Raw genomic sequence first — 25545 nt, forward strand, 5'->3', positions numbered from 1 at the left:
CCAGGCTAACTTTTGTCCGTGTTTGATTCCTATACAGCCTGTCCGCCAAACCCGCGGAAACTGCACGCCGCCATTGTTCCAGCCGGCCCACGCCGGACCCCATACTTGAGTGTTGAAGCGTGATAGTTACAAGTAGCGGTGTTGGATGAATGCCAGAAGGTTAACGCACACATCACTGGTTCTGAATGCTCAACAATGGCTGCGGTGGTTTTGAAAACGTGTAATGTAAAGGCAAAGCAAGATGTCGAGACAAAGTGACTTTTTTCATTATGGGAATAACTTTTAACGTCTGAAGAATAAGTAATCAGAAACGCTGTATTTTGCATACATTTGCAACCTACAAACAAACAAACAAACAAACAAAACAAACATTGTTGCTCAAAGACCTGCATCTCTTTTTTTTGTTCGCTATTGAGCAACAAAAGGTGAGGAAGGAAACCGATAAACACCAGGCCACCTTGCGACAGATGATGTTATAAACACCAGTTAACGGTGCGTTAATCTTTATATAAGTAGAAGCATTAACACCAAACGAAGACGAAGTGCGCTCCAGCCTATTTCCACATCCCTATCACGGCGCAGCCTTATCTTTTGAATCTCAGAGATTACGCAAAATCAATAGATGCATAGAGTCCATTCCAAGACACCGCGAGGGTTGTTATTGTCATAATTTAGAACTATTTTCAAGTTATTGTTATTATTTGTGTAAGAGATTTGATACTTTTGAAATATTTTGAATGTGATTTCAACTTTATAAATATTTCTTAAGTTTTCTACAACTTAAGAAATATTCATGATGTAGAATATGATATTTACAATGGTTTCTAAATAATGGTAACAGCATTCTACCATTATTTACAATTATTTACAATTTCTTACCATTTTCTACCATTTTTTGTAACATCTCTATAAATAGGTCAGAGGGCTGGGAAGAAAGTAATTCACACATCATTACGAAGTTTAGGGAAGAATGCTTTCCACAAAGGACCGAGCAGTGTCCTGCAGTGAAGTCTAAAGATGTACAAAGGCAGACAGAAGGGGCGGATTAGCACCTACATTTATGGGGGCAATCACCATTCTACCATTGTTAACCATTTTCTACCATTTTCTGTTAATATTTCTAAAAGTTAAATAATCACATAGATGTTTAGAAATTATTACAAATAAAGAGGTTTTTGTGCAGTTACTTTCAAAATATTTCTAAATCATCTAATTAAATTCAAATAAATTCATATTTTTGTATTTGATCTTTTAGAAAAATTTAGAACTATTGTCAGTCAGATATTCTTTTATTAGAAATTTTTCAAAATGATTACAAATATTACTATAAAACCCTCGCGGTGACTCGGAATGGACTCTATTAGGTTACTTCGAAATTAGATGCGGGCATTTCATTACCAATTGAGAAAATGAAGTAGAAAGAACTCCAAAGAACATGGGATTTCAGACCGAGTGTACCGATAAACACCTCATGTTTACACGGCGGGTTTGCTATGTGTGAGCCGACTGTGGTCTACTCTGACCCCCTACCCTCTGCCGGAACTGCGGTAAGGGTTCTGACATTGGAGCCTCTGGGGACGAGAGTATTGGACGAATCGCACGCATGCGGCGGCTTGGGTTGACACACGATCCCAGGGAGACTCTGGGGCCCATCGCGTATTGTGTGACTGGTACTACAACAAGGCGAGGGGCCGTCTTGGGGATGTTCGGAAAATAAACCTGCTTGCGACTACTTAAAGGTGTTCCGTATTCGGAAATGCAATGTATCTCATGTATGCTGTCATTTGGCAGTAACAGTGTTTCTGTCAATCATAGCTGCGATTATTCTATAATTTACCTCAGCCGAGTTTGGAGAAATATCTAGGATAATTTAGAATGACTGATTTATATGTCACCGCGGATTCGGTGCAACGTACAAGCAGTAGTATCGGTTACATTAGGAAAAATTGTCATCAAGCTATCGTTTAAGTAACGTCTCGCACTTATTATGGAAACAAAATTGATTTATGACATGGGTTATATTGCTGCATTTTTACAATATTTATCAATTTCAAGTGATTCTTAGCAAGGTGCTTAATGTACATTGTGAAGGCCATAAAATCATGACATTTCAAGACTACACCTATACCTGCGAACGACACAACATGATTTGGCTGAACGCCAAAAATCAATATTGTTATATGTCAAGGTACTATTGTGAGTTAATTGGAAAGCGAAACAATCGATAAAGAAACAAATAGTATCCTAATACACAAACAAATAAAACCAAGACGCATTGGATCGTAATCAAAATAACTATGATATACATGTCCTACATAGAACCAATATGTATTGTGAAATAGATAAATGAAGTAGACTTGCACATGGTTATCATCACCCAATGGGACCGGGGATTTCTTTTGACAGTTAGCGTGAAGTATTATCTTTGGAAAATGCTGTATGGAATTTAGTCTGTTGGAATTTGTCTGACAGAATTTTTCTTTAATAAACTGATCAATGGAATTAACATGGAAGTAATCCCGCTATTTTCTGAGTTGTTCGTCCTACCCAAAATAGATCCCTGCCGGTGTATATCGATGGGACGTGCTGTACGGTGTGTCTGTACACCAGGCCTGTCAGGCATGTCAGAAGACATATCTCTCGACGGCCTTTTGACCTGAGGGTTTTGTAATGGCGATGGTATTGCATAGGAAACCCTTTCGTTGTCCTTTACACCTGATAACGCTATTCTTTTATGTGCGTTGATACTTTTAAGTCATGTTACACTTTTGTTCCCTTTTACTAACGATTGGTTTAAACCGATTAAGCAGAGACGGCGACCTCTCCGTCACATATCTCTCACCTTTGACCCTCCTTGAGAACAGTACGACCTGTGGTTATCGACCTTACCCTGACCTCCTTCTCTTGTTAATCTTTCAACACAGTTTCCTGGTATGACGTAAATGAGGTGAGTATTGGGGTGCTGAGGTTTCAGGTACTGTTCGCTTTATACCCAATAATCCAATCACAGACCTCTCCATGTACGGTAGTACGTTTGCTTGTTAAATTGACCAAAAATTAGAGAAAGTCGTTGATATTCAGTCCTACGTGTACCGAAAGACTTATAGTTCATTGAGTTCCCCTTATGTTTGCGCTTCAGTGTTAGTACGTTTCGTTGTAGTCTTTTTTCTTCCCACTAGTCTTTTTTCTTCCCACCTTCCTCTTAGTTATGTCTGCAGACATCATTTGTCACAAAGACGTAGTCCAGACAGCTTTTTACGAATGTTCCTAACATCTGATAGGTTTGAACCAGAAAATGTCTGTCATCGTTATAATCATCTATTTTGACAATGAAATCATTTTCCCCTTACTGCACCGTACACAGGGTAAAAATCTCATTCAGTCGTTATGGACATCCCTTTTCCATTGGTTTAAACCAGACAAAACGTTACATGCAATTGTGTCATAATAGTTATCCAAATCAATGTATCAAATAGAACGTATTCCAAACAGGGTCATTGCCCTCATGCAAGGCTTGTAAACACTGGCATTAAATGGTGTAAAATCACTCTCTATTCTTGAATATAACCTTAAAGATTCGGCCATCTCTTTCACATGCAAATGCAAGGCCAGAGCTTAACATGGAACAAAAGCAGTGTCGTGCAAATGGCACCCAGCGGGGCTTGGCCATATAAGGAGACAATTAAGGCATCTCCAGGCGGAATATAAATGGCCCGGCTATTGTTTCGCTGCCTGTAAATGTGCTGCGTCCGCACTAGCAGGCGCGTAATAAAGGCACTCACTGGCGCCATCACTTTAAGAGTCGTTAATGCCTCCCCCTCCTCATTATAAGGACGTCCTTCGGCTTCTGGGGCGTGCTTTCGTGGTCTGTACTATACGCACCGCACGCAGGCGCAATCATAGAAGGGCAGGAAACATAGATTTCGCCACTAACGGCATAAACTTCGTCCAATTTTCCAAACGAAGAGATGACAGACCGCTTGTCGTCTGTTTAGTGTTCTGAATTTGCCGCTCTACTGGCGACCTGCTGTAGTACATGTATACTGGTGGGACAATAGGGGCATCTTCAATTCGAGATTAGTTTCCTAGAAGGTAAGGTTTCCTTGGTCTGGTTGGTTGATGTGATTGCCGTTATCTTACACTGTGGGACTAAATCATGGCTATTGTTGCTCTACGGCGTGTGCAGCTATGTTACTTGTGTATCCTGCCAGATTATATAGCTTGCGCAAGGTATATAATATGCACAAACAGTGGAACAACAACAATCATGATATCAGCACCAAGGAAAGCCCATCGCAATAATACTTCACGTGTGCCAGCACACGTCAGACACTGCTAGTACTTTTTTGCTCTGTTGGCAAAATCCGCCGTTCTTTCAAGAATAGATATGGTAAAAAGTTAAAAGAGTAATTGGTACATGTTTTGTCATTCTCTGCAATCAATCCAGAACAATCTGAACGGTATTCAGTTCTAACTGTCTTGGAGTTAGGACAAAGATTGGTCCTACACTGGTCCGGTGTATCATGACTTCAAATGTGAGAACAGGATTTCTTAAAATCTGAAGGAATATCACAGGTCAATGCCCCAAGGTCCGTTTACCAAGTCCTTCGTGTTAACGGGCAATTGTAAAAGATAGCAAATAGCCCGGTCATCTGAATAATACATTATGTGAACAACGGCGTTTTTGTGATTCATTGATAATTTGCTCTTTTTGGTGCAATAATGTCCCGATATTGAGTTCATATTCATTTTAAAACTCGCGGGCTTGTGCTGGTCACATTAAGAGGAAAGATCTATGTTTGCACCAAGAGGCGATCTGACCAAAGCACCGCATTATCGTTTCTTCGGTAACCTGTAGCCACTTCTTTGTGCTCAGCTATAAAGTGTTTCCCTGAGAGACAAGAGATAGCCGGCTCCTGTGTGATGTTATCGCACTGTAGGTATTTACCGCACTGAGTGATGGGGGGTGACGAGTCTCTCCTGCACCTGCCTGATAAGCTAATGAACACGCCTCACACAGTCAAGCACGAAGACTCAGACAACATCTCAAGTTTGCTGAAAACCCACGGTGGGGCGAAACCCGCCTTGGTGTGGGACAGCTTGGTTCAGTTATCGAGCAAACCCCTCCCTTCACCGTGCCTCCACGCCGCATGAAATCTTTATACGACTCATTTGTGCCCACAACTGCTCCGAAAGCACCCCCCTGACGTCATGTCCCATACACCACAGTAGAGGTATTGATTGGCCAGTGGCGGGGATGTAGAAAAAAAACTAAAGCTCAATAATTTTGCAACGCAAGGAAATTACCCCAAAGTGCAGGAGACGAACATTCGTGTTTGGTTTTTCAGTTAAAGATTTTACTGAGAATAAGATTTTAACAGAACCCTTACATTATTGAGCCCGCGTTCTGAAATAGTTCGGAGACCTAATTGGCCCTTGGGGCTAAAGCGGATAAATCCGTGCTCGTTCATCTGTGGTTTGGAGGGCACTTTAAGGTAACCACAAAGATATCAAAAATCCGCGAGATCCATGATATTCTGCTCGGACATTTTCTTGACGGAATACCCTATCGTATTTCAGGAGGCACGCAACAGCTAAACGTTCAGTAATCGAAACAGTTCGTCTTGGAGACAAACTTGGTCTAAAACACCCCTTATACCCTGGGTCCCCTTTCTTTAAGACTGAAAGGTTTTACGTCTTCGTCTGGACAGTCGCCAAGACAAGACATTGCTTAACTTTCATCAGTGCGCAAGACGGTAGAAAATTAGACATGTGAATGGAATGACACCTTTAACACCGTATGATGTCTGACATAATGTAACCGCAGGTATTGAGAAAACGTACCCGCAAATTAACTGGACGAATTCGTGCACTCGCGCTTACCTAGGCCTCTTCAAGGCACCCCAAATTTATCGGATTTCTCCAGAATCCTTCCTACCACGACGACACAAATCCCATTACCTTTGCCGGTGCCCCCACCCTTTGCGGATTGGGGTTAGTAAGAAAACTCTGACTCAACATTACGTTGTTGTTTGATTGAGTTTTTAAGTCATCTTGTGATGAGGTGATTGTCCTGACGCCCCCTGTAAGACCGTTAGTCACGAAAGGGTCAGAATGTCTTAATATACCAATTTTCATGTCCTCCAGACCAGAACAAATAACCATAAATCTGCCATTCGCAGGTCGAGCCTTCAGGTCATGGAAAAACACACAAATCTTCGACAGGTAGATGGAAAAGAGGCACATAAAATCTCGGTCAGCCTATGAGGTATTCGAGCAGACGATTGCACCAAAATATCGCCATCAAAGTGCAGAAGATGTAACGTTAGGGGCGGGGCTAGAACACACCGCCATGCGGAACTCAGCTGGGGTACCGGTCCTCTACTAATATACTCGGGGTTTTCTACGCGTTTTCCCACTTAAACGTTTCATCTTCATCATTTAGGCCGGCTTACAAATAGCATAGTAAGGTCCTGCCTAAGGATTAAATACGCTACATTGTTACAGAACAATAAGAAGAAAGAACTGATGCACAGCCATCGGCAGGTCCCGTGACCAGTTCTCCTCTTTTCTCTCATTCAAGCTCCCCAAAGGTGCGGGACCATGAGCGGTGGTAATTAGACCACTTACTTCTTGGAGGGTTTACCGTCCTTTTTGGTGTCTCGTCGTTTGACGGTGGTCTGTTCTTGGGCCTGTTGTTGACTCTGTGGGGGCGGCTTGTCGTCCCGTTTCCTTATCCTCACCATACGCGGCATTTTCGTTGCACTTTTTAATCCAACACGGCAGAGAAAAGCTTATGAAATGACAGCACAGCAGCGTCCTTTTGGAATGGGTCGGTCCTGGGCGCCAAGGGCGGCCGGCATCAGGAGCCCGGCCTGTTCTGGTGTCTGCTGTGCGCGGGCCGCCTGCCGACCGAGCGCCGGCAAGCCGGAGAATGCGCCAGGAGAACTGCAGCACACATCATACCTGCACGGGAACCGTCCGCCGATAAACAGAACCACAGTAGCTGGGCCCAATACATCCATCTGGCCGACAAATCATTATTTTCTCCGACGTTTACAAGAAAAGAATTAACAATAGAACGTCAGCACCGGCACAGCGTAGGCTCCCCCGGCCATTTCGCGGACGAGATTCTCGCGTGGGTCCCGGAAGCGTGATTTGTGAAATCACGAGAAAGCGGCTCCTTTCCGTTGGGGCGGAAGGCGTTGCCCAGTTTGGGGCAGAGCCTCTTCGGATCCTCTATTCATTCTGCAGCTTGTAGAATAAATCTGGTCCCCCTATCAATTAAAACCAGGGGTGTTGCCACGTCATTACCTTCAAGGCATCAACATCAATATTCATCACAGGCCGATATCGACCGATAGGAACTGATAATAAATGGAAGAATCGATAACCTGACGGTCGTGCGGCGGGGTAAGGGCACGCCAGCATGGCAAGGGTGACAACGCGAACTTGGAGAGTGCTTTTGTCTGCCCCACAGGGGAGCACACCATTCGCGCAGTCTCGGGGCGAACATGTACAAAGACTGACAACGCCGGCTTTTCTAGATCGCGCTGTATTAATCAACTGTTTATTCATGCCATTCGACATTGTAACTATATCTCTAATTTAACGTGTTGATTTAATAGGTGACTGTGTCATATGCTGTGTCAGTCTCCCCAGGGATATTTTTGTAAGTCCCGTCTGTCCAGTTTTTTCCTTATATTATACGAACCATTTTGTCCCGTATATCAAACGAACCAGGCTTCAAACCTCGCTTTGCAGAGGTTTCAGCCGTATATTGTCTTGACTTGTACCATGGAATGACAACTAAAAACATTTTGATATTTAGTATGAAACACTTAAATAGCGCAAAGGTGAGCGAAAAATCGCGGTAATTCAGTACAATGGATCATGATACAGTACGCATATTGACGATGGCTTTAACACTTATATGCGAAGACTAATGCAACGCGTATCTTTTCACGCAAATGATATAGACTTAACGCCAATGACAAATTAATGAAATAAGTGACAAGTATGTTTCAAAGATCGGAAATAATAGTAATGATACGTTATATATCGAAATCTTAATTGACATATATGATACTCGTATTTTCTTGAAATATCAAAATCTATTGAAATGTGTTTTCCTTAACATGAAACAAGACGACAACTCCGTTTAAGAAGCTTGCATTTCTTGTATGAACTAGATAGCTCTTTTTGTAGTACAGTATTAACGTTACTTCCCCGTCTCAGGGGATATTACTGGTAAATTACGTGTACATGGATACCTCTGGTTCTGGGCGTTATTTAACATGGCCCTTCTGTAATAATGCGGGCCAGCGGCTTTGTTCGGTGACCTACTTGTGACAAAAGAGGAATAATTTCCGCTGTAAGAACGCATCCCACGAGCTGCATTACTATTCCCAACGAGTAGAACTTCCAGGTTTTACACAGAGCTGGGGTGATTCTGAATCCGTTCATACATAATACAGCCTATCGCCCTGCCTTGGGCTGACTACTGGACTGGTTCAGCCCAGTTTGACGAACCGACTAGCTACAAAATGTATGTTTCTCCTCGTCATGCTAGTTTTGTCATGGAATGTAGTTAGTTTTCTGGTTGACAAATAACAATGACCTTACAACTGCTTGCTTTCCTTGACGTGACACTAACTGACGTGGTCCTCCACAGACACATTTTGCATTAATCATTTTTGTCACCATTCTTCTTCCCACCTCAATCTTTTGTACTTATAATTCCCCCTTTCTTTGTTTTCAACAATGTTCAGTGTGATGTTTAGTCCAGCAGCTGAGATTTTATCTAGTCGATGCTGAAATCTGACGGGTTCAGTGACTAAGAACAATATTTCCTCAGTGTTCAGCTCTCCTTCAGCTTTAGATAATCTCATTCAAACAAGTGCCTGTTCTATTTCAGTCGCTCTCGCCCCCTGAAATAACATCAGTTCAAAAACGGGGTTGTACGTTTTGCAGTTTGTCAGTCTACAGACCAATGGAGATTGATTTGATGTAGACAAAATTTGAAGTGGGCGAATCCGAGAGCCAAGATATCAAATCAGCACTGTCTCCTCATAAAAGGTTAACTAGTGGCTCTTAATCTGGCCATAAAAGGGCTTGCACGTCTCTCTGGTACGTGATGAAATTCTGATGATGTGAGAACTCTCCACGGATCAAGGGGACGGACTGATTTTTAGCTCCCGTGGATAGATGCAGAACAGCAAGAGTGCAGGACACCAAGAAACGAAAGCCTGTCAATAGTCACGCTGACAGGCATAACCTATGTTATATGATAATACATGTATCATGATCTTGTAGCAACCAGATACACTAGTGATGTTACTACAATTGAAATTTATGAACTCGAGTTCTAGATTGCAGTGTTTGTATACTTTCCTTACAGTTGAATGTAGGGATCATAAAACCGGCAGGAAGGTATGAAAAATGAGGTAATGTTGCTGGAGCGTGCCGTTGCCAGCCTACTTTCCCGGTCGGAATCCCGTACAGACCCGAGGCATACATTAGTTCTGCCGGAGTGTTTATCTGAGCGCCCGGGCTGCGGCATCCTTGCCCCCGGCTTTTATAACCCAGATGTTTTCCGGAGATCTGCGGCTGGCTGTCGGCATCAATATTCATCCCACTGCAGGAATCAATCGATGTTTATCAAGAGAGACATTCTTCAAGACTGCAGACTGCCGTGCAGGGATGGGTGTGTCGTCCTGCGGGCCGCGCTTGGTAATATCGAAAGTAACGTGCATGTAACTCTGCTGTAACAGCGCCTAATACACGGGGTTTCATGTCTGCCAAGTTGATTGATTGGTTTTATAATCATTTAACGCTGCTTATATATCATCTTATATGTGCAACTACCAAAGAATGGAAAGCGCTTTGCGAAGGGATGTAACATATCACTGTGCTAGCACTGTAGAAAATGCTTTCTGCTAAAACCATTTTCACATTAGCCGCTGGGATAACCCGAAAAAACGCTTTGTATCGCTCTTTGTAGCAAGGTCCACAGCATCGCAGTTACTCTGACATGTATACGAAGTTAGACAGACCGTAATGCTACTCTTCAGTGTCGCTTCTGGTTGCCCAGGACTCCGTGTAAACGGAATTGGAAGCTACAGGATCCCATACTGACGGAGAAACCTTGAACCCCGAGCTACCTTGGCGATAATTGCCGCCTGGCACGCCATATGAGGACACTTATTAATTACCATTACACGCTTCGCGTCACGACCTCGGACTGTTCCACTTACTATGGCGACGCATTTTTGCTGTTTCATATGTCGTCGAGTAACCAGTATTGTAGAAAGGGGCGTCTCGATATAAAAGATAACGGGGTAGAGAAATAGCAACATTCAAAAAACGAAAAGGTAGATATTGAAGGAAAATAGAGTAGAAGGGCTCCCAGGCCGAAAGAGCTTTACATCCACCCCTTAGACTCATTCTAAATGGAACACTTTTAAAATGAAATGAGCTGTCTTCTTTGATTGGAGTAACAACCTATAACACTACACAATTGGACGCAAGCACGGAAACTTTGACCCGATACGATCTTAATCTGCACGCAACCACATACAAACCCAATCTCCTGGGAGTTAGTGGAGAGAACTGGTGGAGAATGATGGTGTGCTCCTGGCGTTTTGAAAATAATCATACATCAAAATGTCTTGAATCTGCTTGGGGTCCAAGAAAACATTATTAGTTGAACCATATGCATCATCTTCCTTCGTCATGTTCTTTCTTAGACAGTTTGTAGAGAAGACAACCAGCAGACACTACGCCAGTACACCGCCTGCGCTATTTCTGACAAGGCTTCACCGTTTTTTCTCAAACGAGAACCCCCTGCAAGAGCATGAAGTAACTGCCATGAAAGGTAGATGCACTTCACAGAAAATGCAGCGCAAAGAAATGAGGCACTGACAAGGTAATGAGCAAAGACTACTGTAACTGTTTGATACATCGATGAAGGTTAGACATCCAGGTAATAAAATACGCCAAATGACAGTTACTCAAGAAACGTCTATCCAGCTGCTTGCCTGATGAGTAACTGTCATTTTGCGTATTGTAGCTGTTGTTTGTGTGGTACAACAGACTGGAAGATACCATCTTTGTTCTCCAAGTCATAACATGACCACAACTACAACACTCTTCCTGTGCAGGATTGTAATCCATCATCCAGCACAGGTTTTATCATCAGATGGACACTGGGGACCAATTCACAGCTTGGTAAGCAGGAACAAATAATGATGCCCTGATTTGCATAATCTGCATCTAATGATGTTCATCTTCACCTAGTATTGCACAAGTCTCAAGTAATGAATTACCGTCACTTACCGCTAAAGGTGTCATCGCATTTGCTCATAAATCATGCAAACGAGCTCCTTATGTCTACCTACATACCAGATATCATAAAGATCCACACAGAACTTTCCGAGTTATGCTGTTCACAAGCACACGGACAGACCCAGAAACATTATTCTATTTGCTTAGGCCTACCACCCATTCTTGTGCACAGCTACAGGTCATAGGCTAGTTTCCACCATCTCATTCCAGAAACAGTCTTGGTGAAGGGAAAAATGATGGTATATTTGCACAGTACCACCCTTTGTGATAATAAGATGAGCCCAGTATATCATGGACTGCACCATAGCTACATGTACCTGTCTAAAAATAGCCTTGCCCGTGGTCTACCTTCCTGAACCTGAAGGGTTTTCAAAATGTATAATCTATATGCTGTGCATTTGTTTTCTGATAATGCTGGTGAGGATGGGATCACTGATGGAGAGGAGGTGAAAACAGAAACACTAATGTCTCCTCAGCATTCCTGATGACATCACCAAGTCCTCCTGACGCTGGCTGAGACATGGGGCTTTTGACGATATGGATGACATCCATCTGCATGGTTTTGGACTCAAAAATAAAACATATTTCTGATGCTTGAACTGATGCAGGCCACTTTGTGTAGTTTCCTTTTGTTTGCATGGTGAACCTATAGATGAATGGTTAGAAGTCTAGCCACGAGCCAGCTTGATCCATCTATCAACTATGAAAGCCAAATAGCACAGAAAAAGATTGCCTTCTTGATCTGCGATGACAATCAGAACTGAATGGCGTTGGTGGTGAAGAACTTTTCCTGGAAATATTCAGAAGGAGTGAACTGAGATATGGTTCAATAATGCATCTCCCACCCTCCATCCCCCATGGAATTTTAAACAGGAGACAGTTTAAGTGCCATCACTTTGCAGAAGATCTATAGTTCCCAATCTGTTCAAGTTCAGATTTTACTGATTTAGAGTTTACACACGTGCCAGGCTGACATAAACCATTAAGTAGGAAGGTTGTATTATGTAATGGAATACTTTGCCAGCTACTTGGGTGCTAAGCCAATTCAATCATGCCCCGATTCCATACCTGCATTAGGTTATTCTGTTTCAGAATGCGATCAGTTATGATAATAATCATAGAATGAGACTCATTTCCTTCATTCACACTTCAGATTCAAGCTGGACAGAGAATCAGACGCCAAGATCCACCAATGTTGCAGACCAGACAAGAAAGAACCGGTCAAATCTATGCCTGAGGTCCCACCGCCATCCCTGAGGCCTCCAGGTTTTATAGACTTATCTGGAAAGGCATTAAGGAATAAATGACATCATCCACTGACGCTATCACCTTGCTGTAATGGCTCCCTGGGTGAAGGTCCGGTTGCAGAGTGACACAATGCAACTGTTCTGGTTGGTAGACTGTGAATACCACACCCTCGAGTTGGGCCTCTCTAGATCAATTTGTTGTCTCTTGGATTAGATTCATTATTCTTGATATCTCCTCCACATGGAAATTGTCTTTACATGAACATCCACATGAGTAATTCTGCACAAAACAAGGCTAGTGCTACAGTTGATAAGACCTGTCAAACCTATCATGGATTTGTAAAATGAAAATGGTTCCTGGCTTCATGAAGATCTGAACCTGCTTCAGTAAAACCGGACAAATCATTTAAACTTTAAATCTTAGGTAGAATGTTCCATCTGTTGGTCCATAGAAATGCTGCAATGAAATTCAATGCAATAGTTCTATTTCTATTGTGATAAAAAGATGGTGTGATTTGTCACCAAAGACTATACAAAGCAAACCAAAACAATAGAGAGGCACAGTACCATGTGTGATAAGCCTCTGTATTGGCATTATTAGCTTGTCTTTGTCCAATTACTGCAATGGTATCTCCCCTTCTCAATCTGCGCCAGCCTACACATGTGATAGGTAGCAAAGCTAGCCATCCATTTCACCCTCCATACGTTACACTGATTGTGTTCTATTGATTGCAGTAAGCTTGATTAAAGCGGAACTTTATCTGCATATCGGCTGCGAATCTCATTGGGGTTCCTGGCACGTCAATGTCGACATTAGCGCAGGATTGAACTGATTCAGGTATTCGGTAAACCCCAATGTGAGATGCCATTTCAGGGCAGACGGGAATCAAGCACACTTTCAACAGCTGACATGAGGTACTGGGGCGGGTATGCAGGAGGAACACAGCAGAAGAAAAGTGTGCAATATTCAGAATCGAACAGGGTAAAAGTGTTCTCCCAATCCAACAAGATCATGTACCAACACAATGTACTGTACCAAAAACACTGGACACATCAACACTGGCCCGTTGACCCTTACAGAATCTCCTCAGACTTGACCCTATCTCTTTGCTGTAGCTTCACCCTCATGCCTGTCGACATCACTCTACAGCATGACCAGTGGGAAAAGCCTTGAACCTAACCTGTAGATCTAACAGTTGTCACTGATAGGCCAGGCTGGGTGTGATGATAGCCCTAGCAGCTTCACACCTTGGTGCATCATCAGAAGGCAGTGTGGATCTGTGATCATGCCGGCATCTGGATGGAAAGGTCATGCAGTCAGCCTGCAGCTGCCATTAACTATACGCAAGATGTAGCTGCTGTTACTTCTTTTTATGCTGTCATTAACAGACCTTTAACTTAGTGATCATGTCATTGTTATGCTTTTATGGTTTGAAAATATCTGCAATTGCTGCCTCTATATCTCTTTGATCCAGACTAGTCACCATGGACAGGTACAGATAGTGGCAAAGAGAAGACTTATTTGGAGAACACTGATTTTGGAGAACACTGTAATTGACACGTACAAACCAGATATAATAGCAGGCACAGAGTCATGGCTCAATCAAGACATAGCAAGCAGTGAGATATTCCCTGACAACTACATAGCTCACCGTAAAGACAGACAAACTGGCCCTGGAGGTGGTGTATTCCAGGTTAACAGGGATGATTTGATTGTCACACACAGGCCAGATCTAGACACAGACTGTGAGATCATTTGGACACAGACTCAACTAGCAGGAAAGAAACCACTAATGATTGGTACATACTATAGACCTCCATCGGACCAGGGCAATAGCCTGGATGAACTGGACAAGTCCATAAGTAAGATGGGACCTAAAATTAACTCTGACAACGTGATCATCCTTGGAGACTTTAACACACCTGGTATAAATTGGGATGCTAGCACTACAGATAACACTCAGAGCAATTCAGGACAGGCACAGAAGCTACTGCACTTAGTGGATAACCATGGGTTATTCCAAACAGTTCAAGAGCCCACTAGGAATGGTAATCTTTTGGACCTGGTCTTAGTTAATAACCCAAACATAATCGAAAAGACCACAGTAGTTCCTGGAATAAGTGACCACGACATGGTATTGGTGGATGTCAACCTTGCACCCGAACAAAACAGGAAACCCAAGAGAAAAGTGTACATTCGAACTAAAGCTGATGAACCGGCCATCAAGAGTGACCTAAGTGATTATGCAACGAACTTTAACAAACGAACCGAGGATATGTCCGTGACACAGAAGTGGGATGATTTTAAAGACAAAATAAAGCACACGATGAACTTGCACATCCCTAGTAAAACAACATCAAGCAGATACAACCTGCCTTGGTTCAACAGAAACCTAAGAAGGCATTGTCGTAAGAAACAACGTCTTTACAACAAAGCTAAGAGAACAGGGCGAGAGGAAGACATGAACAAATACAAGAGAGTTAAGAAGGGCGTACAGAAAAGCATAAGAGCAGCACATTCAAAATATGTGGCAGACATACTGGGGGAAGCCATAATTGACAAACCCAAAACATTCTGGTCATACATAAAAGGCCTAAGAAGAGACCTTGTCGGCGTAGCCCCTCTAAAGATTGGTAATTCCATTGTCAGTGATAGCGAGAAAAAAGCAGAGGCACTCAGTTCACAGTTTAAACGTGTGTTCACAGAGGAAGACACAACAAACATGCCAACTCTCGGACAGCCCTGTACCCCTCCCATGGAACACATAGTGATTTCCCCTAATGGTGTCGAAAAAATGCTCCAAGGTCTCAATCCATCTAAAGCATCTGGTCCAGACCAAATACCTCCTTGGTTCCTCAAAATGACAGCCACCGAAATAGCACCTGTGTTAACCAATATTTTCCAACACTCGTTAGACACAGGAGAAATTCCCAAAGACTGGAGGGATGCAAATATATGTGCCATTTTTAAAAAGGGAGATAGAGCTGTCCCCGGCAACTACCGACCTGTATCACTGACCTGTATATCCTGCAAACTACTTGAACACATTATCCATAGTCATGTCATGAAACACTTAGAAAGTTTCAACATATTGACTGACTACCAACATGGATTCAGAGCAAAGCGATCCACAGAAACACAGCTTATATTGACAGCTCATGACATAGCTGGCGCACTGAACAGTAAAAAACAGGTGGATCTAGCAATTCTTGATTTTACTAAAAGCTTTCGATAAAGTCCCACATAGCAGACTCATCACTAAACTAGAGCACTACGGAATTCAAGGCACCACACTAAATTGGTTGAAGGCTTTCTTGACCAATAGGGAACAGACGGTAGTGGTAGAAGGCAAGGCCTCAGCTCCAGTTAGAGTTGCGTCAGGCGTACCACAGGGAACTGTTCTGGGACCGTTACTCTTCCTCCTGTACATAAATGACTTACCAGACCAGCTTGATTCAAATGTTAGGTTATTTGCCGATGACTGCCTGTTATATATAGAGTTGTCCACACAGAGTGATTCACAGCTTTTGCAAGAAGATTTGAACACACTCGAAGAATGGCAAAGCAGATGGCTAATGCAGTTTAATCCGGAAAAATGTTACATCATGCATATAACAAACAAACGAAACCCAATTGTAACCACCTACCAGTTCTGTGGACAGGCTCTAGCAACAGCAAAGAGCCACCCGTACCTAGGCGTTACATTAACAACGGGGCTAAAGTGGAACACCCATATCAACAAAGTAACAACTAAGGCTAAACAGACATTGGGAGTGATCAAACGTAATTTGTGGGCATGCCCAGCAAAGGTAAAATCACTTGCATACACGTCTCTAGTAAGACCAAACCTTGAATATGCTGCAACAGTTTGGGATCCATACACAAAGAAGGATATAGATAAACTCGAGAGGGTGCAGAACCAAGCTGCCAGATTCTGCACGAACAACTATGAAAGGGGCGCCAGTGTAACAAAAATGAAAGCAGACCTGCAATGGATGTCACTTGAGGACAGGAGAACAATGTCCAGACTTTGCATGATGTACAAGATGACTAATAAACTTGTGGACGTACCGACTGATAAGTATCTAATGCCAGCTCAGAAGAGGACCAGAAATAGTCATGCTTTTAAGTACCAGAGTTATCAGCCAAGGATTGACGTGTTCAAAAATTCGTATTTCCCGAGAACCATAGTAGAATGGAACTCGTTGTCATCAAGTACTGTAGGAGCTTCATCACTAAGTAGCTTTAAAGAACGGTTGCAGTCAGATATGCAAAGACTAGGTGTAACAGACCGTTCGGTGTAATATGACCAGCTGCTGCCGCGCCGCGTGCCTGTGAAGCTGGTGTGTTACGCCTGATGGCGGTTATACCGGCTATATAGATACAGATACAGATACAGATGTGATCTTCAGGAAAATGCCATGCTGTGCAATGCTAAATGGATGCTGACAAAACTAATGATTCCTAATTTGATGGAAACATTGACAGCATGTGTATCAGAGTCCCACTAGTCATTGAAGCACTAAGGTCTGATAAACTGGTACTTAAGTAGCAGTTTTATGAAAGGATATAGGTAATGACATAGGTTCATGCTTCAACAGAATGTAATTAGTCAATAAGAGGATAAGGAGGATTTTACATCGGATCACTTCAACAACAAATTTGATTGACAGATGTAAAAGCAATGATGGCTTATTGACAAGCATAAATATGATTAATTTATCTTTGGATAGTACCTACCGCCCCTAAAACATAAGCCCTAAAGGCTTCCTAGCTCCTGAGCAGAGGTCAATTTCGTAATTTTCAGCACTCGGATGTATCAGCAAGTTTCAATTAGTTTAAGTAGTTATCCTCCCTCCGGCGGCAGAGCAGGGCAATATAGGTTTATAGATTTGGCAAGAACTGGTCTGTTATTCCTGAGATAAAGTCTGCCAGATCCCAGAAGGGCAACAAAATTGATTGTGCATTACGTACATAACTGACTTTATAGATTTCTATTTTTGTATATTTGCGGCTCACCTGTGGTCTTTGATACACAGTGGCAACATTCATTTGTATCTGTTGACGATTTCCATGGAGATCAAATAAGGGTTGGTAAAATTAGTTCATTCTTTTATGATATCACAATGGTTAATCTGGAACATGTTCTACATTATCCCCAAAAGTTAGATACAAAATTATAAAACATTGGGAACTGTGTATCCAGTTACACATGAAATATCTTCAGAGGGCCTTGAATGAATCAGAAAGTAAAAAAAAAACCATCTAAGATAGAACCTTTCAAACACCGTAATTATATATTATTGCACTGCACCACCTTCCAACAGGCTATACACATTAAATTTTAGCCAGTCACAACCACAGCATATGCATTTACGTGTGATGTGATGTATTTGCTAATCTTTGTTTCAAAGACCTTACTGCAGATTTATTTGGGATGATACCTGAATCTTTCATCCTGGTCACCACAGGCTAGGACTGGTTCATTACAGATGTGTCATGAGGGCAACAGGTTGGATCATTCCAGGCAGAGGTGTTAAAACCAAGGAACAGGAACACAGTCAATATCAGGGAGCTATCCATCAACAGCAGATGGCAGCACCTGACATTTAGGATGATTTTCCTGGCTTTGTTAGATAACAGAAGTCTACTCATTTGTGAGAAATAAAGTATTGTAGGAAACCAACCCTCAAATACTCTGATCATCAAAGAAATAAATGCGAACAGTCTGAAAAAATTTAGCCCTCCCCCCACACATATCATCTTTTATCAGTCTACACTGTAACTTGAGTTTCTGTAAGTATCATTTTCTCATTTCCCTCCATCTTCAAATATTTCATTATCACAAACACAATTTGCAAACTTTTCTTTTGATTTTCATTGATTTTGAAAATTCCTGAAGCTTCAACACCTGTCAAACCAACTGACAAGTAGCAGGAAATGTATGTCTTGGCTGCAGTAGAACAAATGGTTTACCCAGCACATGCAGCCCCCGTGTTCTGTATAATTTGATTCCGATTCAAGCACACATGCTTCATAAAACTCCTACTGCACAAAATGCCTGCAGGCTTTGGGTGACATCAGAGCAGAGCTGTCTCCAAGACCCGTCCTTCTGTCTTGGGACGGAAATTTGCTTGTTGGGACAGAAAAAATTACACCCCATTCAAAAATTGCTCCAGGGGCTGGGGATCACCAGAACCGACTGGAGGGTCTTTGCCGAGAGCAGACCAGCCTGGCGAGCCCTATGCATGTCTGCAGCCGCCATGCATCAGACACTGATGCCTGCGAAAGATTGATTGATAAAAAAAAACTGACATGACATGAAAATGTATTTTTGTAAGCTTAAATTTGACAAGGCCCTCAAACCTTCTGACCAGTCTAAGAAAACACTCAAGTGCAGACCATTGACCAACAGAAACAAGGTCAACATTACCATTCCCTACGTCCAAGGAGTATCGGAAAAACTCAGACGTATCTTCCAAAACTTCAACATTGCCACTAACTTCAAACCTCATTCAACTCTCAGGCAGAAACTAGTCCATCCAAAAGACAGGCCTGAAAAAGGCATCAAAGCCAATGTCATCTACAAACTGGAATGTGAGGAACCGAACTGCAATAACATGTACATTGGGGAGACAAGTCGACCACTAAAAGAAAGGTACAAGGAACATTGCAGAAAGAGCGCTAACCGCTACTCCTCTGCCATTTACCACCATCTAAAACACAACCAGGGACACTCATTCAATCTCGAATCCACGGACATCCTAGATCGTGAAGAACGCTGGTTCGAACGGGGAATTAGAGAAGCAATATATGAGAGGATGTACAACCCCGCCCTCAACAGGAAAGGGGGTCTACGCGTTCAACTTTCAGGCACCTGGGATAATGCACTGCCCACCACCCCCCACCCCCGGACAAGCAACATTTAGTTACTGTACTAGAACAACAGTAGCTAATTGAACTATTGGCATAAACTTTGTCTTGAATTAATCTTTTTTTAAAGACTACTTCAAGACATCCTAAATTGTCTTTACCTCATTAACATATCTATTCAGAGTTTTGGTATAAAACCTGGTGTTCTCAGTCCTATCGTTAGTCACTGACGAAAGACAGTGGATACTGTCTGAAACGTCTGACTGTTTCAAAATCTTATCCAGTTGCTTGAGTAATTATTTTTGGCGTTAAATTTGACTGATTTATCAACAAAAATGAACAACATGGGCTCCCAAAGAAACAGTGCGACAGAAAAAATGTAAAGCTCAAGACAGCCCTGCAACAGAGTGATACCTTCAGGACAAGAGTGTTCAGCCTGATTCCCCCAGTGACGTCAGCGGTAAGGTGCCACAGAGGTGATGGTGAGGGGAGACCAGACGATACAGGACACAGCTTCTCAGGTGTTAAAACCCATTTAACACATGAAAAATTATTGACAGGGCGAAGACTCCCTGCCAAACGACTGCCGGGGGTGAAAAGGGCAGGGAGGTTTTGTGGACCATGTCAATCTCCATCTGTGATATTCAACGTTATATTAGGGTTATGATGAACAATTCTCCTGAGATGTCATGATCTTTCAGCGCTGATTAATTAGATATGGAGTTTCTGAATGGTCGACAGCTTGTAGGAAAATCTATTGGTCTACAGGTCAAATATGAAGAATGGCATTCCGGGACATTTTCATGCTGTGGTTGCTCTTTCAAATTTAATTTTTTCTGTCTATGCTTCAAAACAATATCTCTCCAGAGAATATGATCATTAATCCTTAATGCAATACTATCTGCTAGAACCTGTCATATATCTTTGCTCTGATTTACCTTTTATTGATTATTCATAAGTGTATTTAATCCTTTGCCTTATGGGGTAATCTATCCATTTTGTTTCATGAGTTTCCATTGCATTTTTTCACAGTTGATTTACTAATTTTTCTGTTCAAAACTTGGCTGGCATTTTTCCATACAATTTCAGAATTACCCTGGTGATAAGTTGATGACATAACATGAATCTACCTCTGCTAAAATCAAACACATAATGGATAAAATATACCGGTACAAGTTGATATAATCATACTCCAAACTGATACTGATGCCAAAATTATATATAAAAAGAAAACTGAATCAATTCTTATATTTACAATAATGTTATTTCAGATCTTGCACATTGTGAAAGAGGCAGCATTTATCTTGATCATAGCTGACTTTACCCATGACTTCTTATTTTCTCATCTAAAAGCTTGTACCTTTATTGCACCTCTATCGAGACTTTCCAATAATCAATAAAACTGTGCAATGCTGGTTAGCAAGAGGCATGCGACTGGGAGAGGGGGATTTCAGAATCCAGCTAGTGATTGTCAAGTCCTGAGTTAATCCTTTATGGCCTTAATCTAGTGACACTAAGGATCTAGGAATACATCAAGACATATTTCCTTATGCTTATGATAATGTGGATTTATAGATCCTGGGTTTCAGATGCTAGAAGAGAGCAAAGGCATGTGTGGGGAGGTGGTTGTGCATGCATTACAAGTTTGTACCTTGCATTTTTGTGGAAATGTATGAGCAGACAAATCATTATCAATATGATCAATTTATTGATGTGATGAAAGACGTAGAACCAGCCTTGTCGGAACACAGGGAGCTGTTACAAGTGTCCATCCTGCCTGTGTCGGCGCTACGAGCCCCAGCTGGGACTGGACAATACCCGGCACCGCCTCCCCCGCGGCGGGCAATGCTTGAACAGCTCGTGCATCTACACGTGAAATTGGAACATGTGGCCGCCACCGCTGCCAAACGCACCAGCCCATCCATCATAACACCCCCTGGGCCTCCCTTCATACGCAAATGATTCCTTTTTATATTGAAAGGGCTTAACCAACAAATGCAGCATAGAATATCATAAACCTTAACCTTCTCTCTGCCGAGGTATCATCCTGGCAAAGAATGTCCATGCCTTATGGGGTTAAGTAGCAGGAAGAAGGTTAAAGACACCCTAACCACGTTGGGTAACCCAACGATAAACTGTGCAGCACAGGGATATGCAAATAAGGCAAACCACATGTTTTCTATGACAGGGAGTAAGAGATAAAATGAAGATACAACTGAGTGCTGACTCCCTGTGCACCTCTATGTAGATTTCCAAAACCAGCAGCATGAGCTGTCTGCACCTTCTGGCAAGTTATATCACATCCACATCACCAAATCAAACTCGAGCAGGTTCTCCCACTGAGACCAGCTCCATGTGGTGTTGAATGGTACACAGGTATTGGTAATCATTTATGATTGTAGCAGAGGTAGATTGCAGGTAATAAATCTAATTTGAACACATCTGACTAGAACACCAATAATAAAAGCCTCTGGATTAAAGAAATATGACTGAATAAAAAAACAATACAGGTTAAAACGCCAATTTCTTTTATTATCTAAAAAATGTCATGTTGACATAACCTATAAACAAAAAACATAAGAAAAGGACTTTCAGCACTATGATTACAACAGTTGAAATAAAATGTAACGCAAACATATCTAGTTTATATCAACACATGAATATTTGAGCTATCAATAGTATATCACAAGAGGAAGTAATTTATAAGAAATGTGAAATGATAGCTTAAGACAATATCATCATAAAACTCATAATATAAGGAAATGACAAAAATGGTATTAGCACAACCAAATGTTGGTTTGATTACAGTGTTTGAAAATTGCTATTTTCACTGCTTTTAGCTGATAGGTGTTTGATTCCCCTTAAAATCTCTGATGATTATCACAGAGACAAATCTGATTGTGTAATACTAGCAACCAAATAAATCTCAATAACGGAACTGTCAATTCATGTTGAAAAATCTCATGAGGTGCTCTTTAGGATATCAATCTTATAAGTCCACCAGTTTCATTTCAACCCCAATACATGGACAAGACAGATTGTTGATGAACAGTTTAGGGGGAAGAAAATGCCTGAACTGTTGTGCTCAATAATGGCGCATATGTTGAAAAACATCAAAATCTTCAACTTGAACACAATGTTACAAATCTAACAGTGATTCCGAAAAAAAAGTACATACACTGTCATGGTCGAGAGCAATAATAAACTATTTTACTGTAACACCCTGTAAGGTCAGCAGCCACCATGTAAATGCCATCATCTGACTTATAACAGTGCTTATTTCAGTACCAGGGACAGGTGATGGAGCCATGATGCAGATGCTACTGTGCTTCTCTCATGCTTAGCTTCAATTCACACCATTATTACTATATTGGATGACTTCCACATCAACATAGGTATGACAATGTTACAGTTTATCTTTCCACTACTTTCTTTTAGCACCATTTATAGTTTGACAGTGATGTTCATATTTCACTTGTAACCTTCTCCCTATCATGGGTAATTTGTATCAGGAACATTACATGTCAGCTGGTAGAAGGTTGCCAAAACATTTGAGATTACCAAAACCATTTCTTATTTCATGCCCTTTATTCTCGCTCCAAGAGAAACGTGACTTAGTGTAAAAAAGGCAATATGTCATAATTATCATGGCATTAAACCAATCACAAATATTGTACATCACCACAACCATCAATCATGCAATATGTACCTTACAAAGGTAAATGCATGTCCAAGTTACATGCACATATCTGTGTATATGTTATGCAAAGAGGGCTAACAGATAAAAAATGTGGCACTGCTTTAAAATTAAATCATCAACTTCTTGAGGTTACCGAACTTTTGTTCCATTTAATTCAAAGATGGACAAGCTATTTCTCAGTGAATGTTAAAAGGTTTTTGCTTCATTTTCAAAAATTGGTCATATGCAAAAGTTAGGGGGTATAGATGATATAGTTATGAAGCAGATACTAAACTTCTTTGTTTAGTTATGTTTCGCCAACGAAACATATTGTTTTTGTCAGGTTTCTTCTTCTTCTTCTTCTCCTTCTTCTTCTCCTGTCAAATCTTCAAATCGCTTCTTCTCGGTCGTCCGTCGACCAAATTAGCTGAAATTTGGTATGCAGGTAGAGTTTGTGTATACCCCTAGACCCTTTTAAAAAATTTTTCATATAAGTTTTTAAAATGATTTTATCGAGTTTTTTTTGTCATTTTCCGACAAAAGTCGCACATTATGGCCTCCAGTGCCGTGGTGTTGAAACCTAAGGACCTGAAATTTGGTTTAGTTGTGCATTGGATATTTACCCAAAGGACCCCATAATTTTTTTTGGTATACACTACTTCAAAATGATTTATTTTGCAATTTTTTGATGGAATTTTTGGTTATTTTCTCACAACTAGGTCATCTTGTAACATAAGCCCTCCTACACTTCCCCTGTCTGGGAGTTAAAACCAAGCAGATGTTAGGGGGTACCTCTACTAATGGTATTACAGAAAGTTATATGTACCTTATGTTACATGGTACGGATGTTATATTTGAGATGTAGGTACCTATAGGAAAGGTGAATACACCTGACAATTAATTATGCTAATGAGGACCTAATTTGCATAATGTATGCATAAAGTTGTATGTCCCTTACCGTAAAAGCTGCGGATGTCATCTTTGAGATGTAGGTACCTTTAGGAAAGGCGAACACACCTGGCCATAAATTATGCTAATGAGGACCTCATTTGCATGATTTATGCGTAAACTTGTAATCCCCTTACCGGAAAAGCTGCAGATGTCAGATTTGAGATGTACGTACCGTTAGCAAAGGTGATCACACCTGGCCATGAATTATGCTAATGAGGACCTCATTTGCATAATTCATGCATAAACTTGTATTTCCCTTACCATGAAAGCTGCGGATGTCATCTTTAAGATGTAGGTACCATTAGGAAAGGGGAATGCACCTGGCCAAAAATTATGCTAATGAGGACCTCCTTTGCATAATTCATGCAGAAACTTGTATTTCCCTTACCGTACAAGCTGCAGATGTCATATTTGAGATGTAGGTAGCTTTAGGAAAGGTGCACATGCCTGGCCATGACATATGCTAATGAGGACCTCACTTGCATAATTTATGCATGATGTTGTATTCCCCTTACTGTTACTGGAAGTGGTTGACTTTGCACAAATCCTGGGCGTGATCATGCAGAAAAATTTGAAGTGGACAAAACATGTTGTCATGATTGTTGGTAGAAGTAGTAGCAGACTGTTTATGCTAAGAACCCTCCGTAAACAGGGCCTGGACTCTCATGACCTGGTGTTAGTGTACATCGGATTCGTACGCCCAGTGTTGGAGTACGCCTGCCTGAGTTATTTTGGGACAGCCCACTTCTTGCATGAGGAGTATGGGCGAAATATCCTGAATTTGCTCTTAAAGCAAATGACGGCCAGTCTAGTTTTTCTTTGTTTTGTTTAGCTGATCATGACTATTACAACCAACATCAGGAGATTCCTGCAATAGAAGTAGCATTAAACAGCTAATATTACAACAAAGCCCTACACAGATACACATTGATCCAGGGCTGTACCATTTCAATTTTAGGGAGGGGCAGCCGGGTTAATGATTAATAAACTTAAAGGTAAATGGGATCGGAAGTTTGACCGCCATTGGGAGAATTTGAACTAGAGTAGCCTAAGTTTGACGTCACACGACACAGTTTGTTTACCCACAGATGTACCTAACACAGCTGCAGCAGGTGACCAGGTGGGAGGGTGGCAGCTGATGCTTTCTTCACTGTTTGCCTGAAACACAGGAAAAACAGTTATTCAACAACTCCAGTAAACAAATACATTCAATGTTCAACAGCATGTTAAATGTATTGTCTGTGGGCTATATTTGTGAACATGTGAAAATGAAATTGAGAACCATGTACATTGTAGTATGCTTGTGTTAGTAACAATACGTGTTTGAAACAGACATTTCCACAAATTTTCAGGGGGCCAAGAGGGGTTACCACTGCTACAACATCTACATCCTTCTCAATCTACATGTAATTGGTTTATTACCTGTAAATTCACCCACTGCTTGCCAG

The 25545-nt window shown here is 41.6% G+C and overlaps 1 protein-coding gene across 3 annotated transcripts in view; it reads right to left on the minus strand.

Moving 5' to 3' along the window:
• LOC136431075 (E3 ubiquitin-protein ligase TRIM71-like) overlaps window positions 1-25545 on the minus strand; it is an 88272-nt gene that overhangs the window by 47090 nt on the left and 15637 nt on the right. For 2 of the 3 annotated variants that reach the window (XM_066422294.1, XM_066422293.1), the window contains exon 2: window positions 25192-25255. Coding sequence is in view for 1 of the 3 variants with exons in the window: in XM_066422291.1 (XP_066278388.1) it covers window positions 6631-6755 (125 nt within the window). In the remaining 2 variants the exon portion in view is untranslated. Of the gene's footprint in view, window positions 1-6630; window positions 7368-25191; window positions 25256-25545 lie in introns of those variants that run through there. The other variant, XM_066422291.1, reaches the window with a different exon arrangement.

Source organism: Branchiostoma lanceolatum, chromosome 3 (assembly GCF_035083965.1).
Source record: "Branchiostoma lanceolatum isolate klBraLanc5 chromosome 3, klBraLanc5.hap2, whole genome shotgun sequence".
NCBI lineage: Eukaryota > Metazoa > Chordata > Leptocardii > Amphioxiformes > Branchiostomatidae > Branchiostoma > Branchiostoma lanceolatum.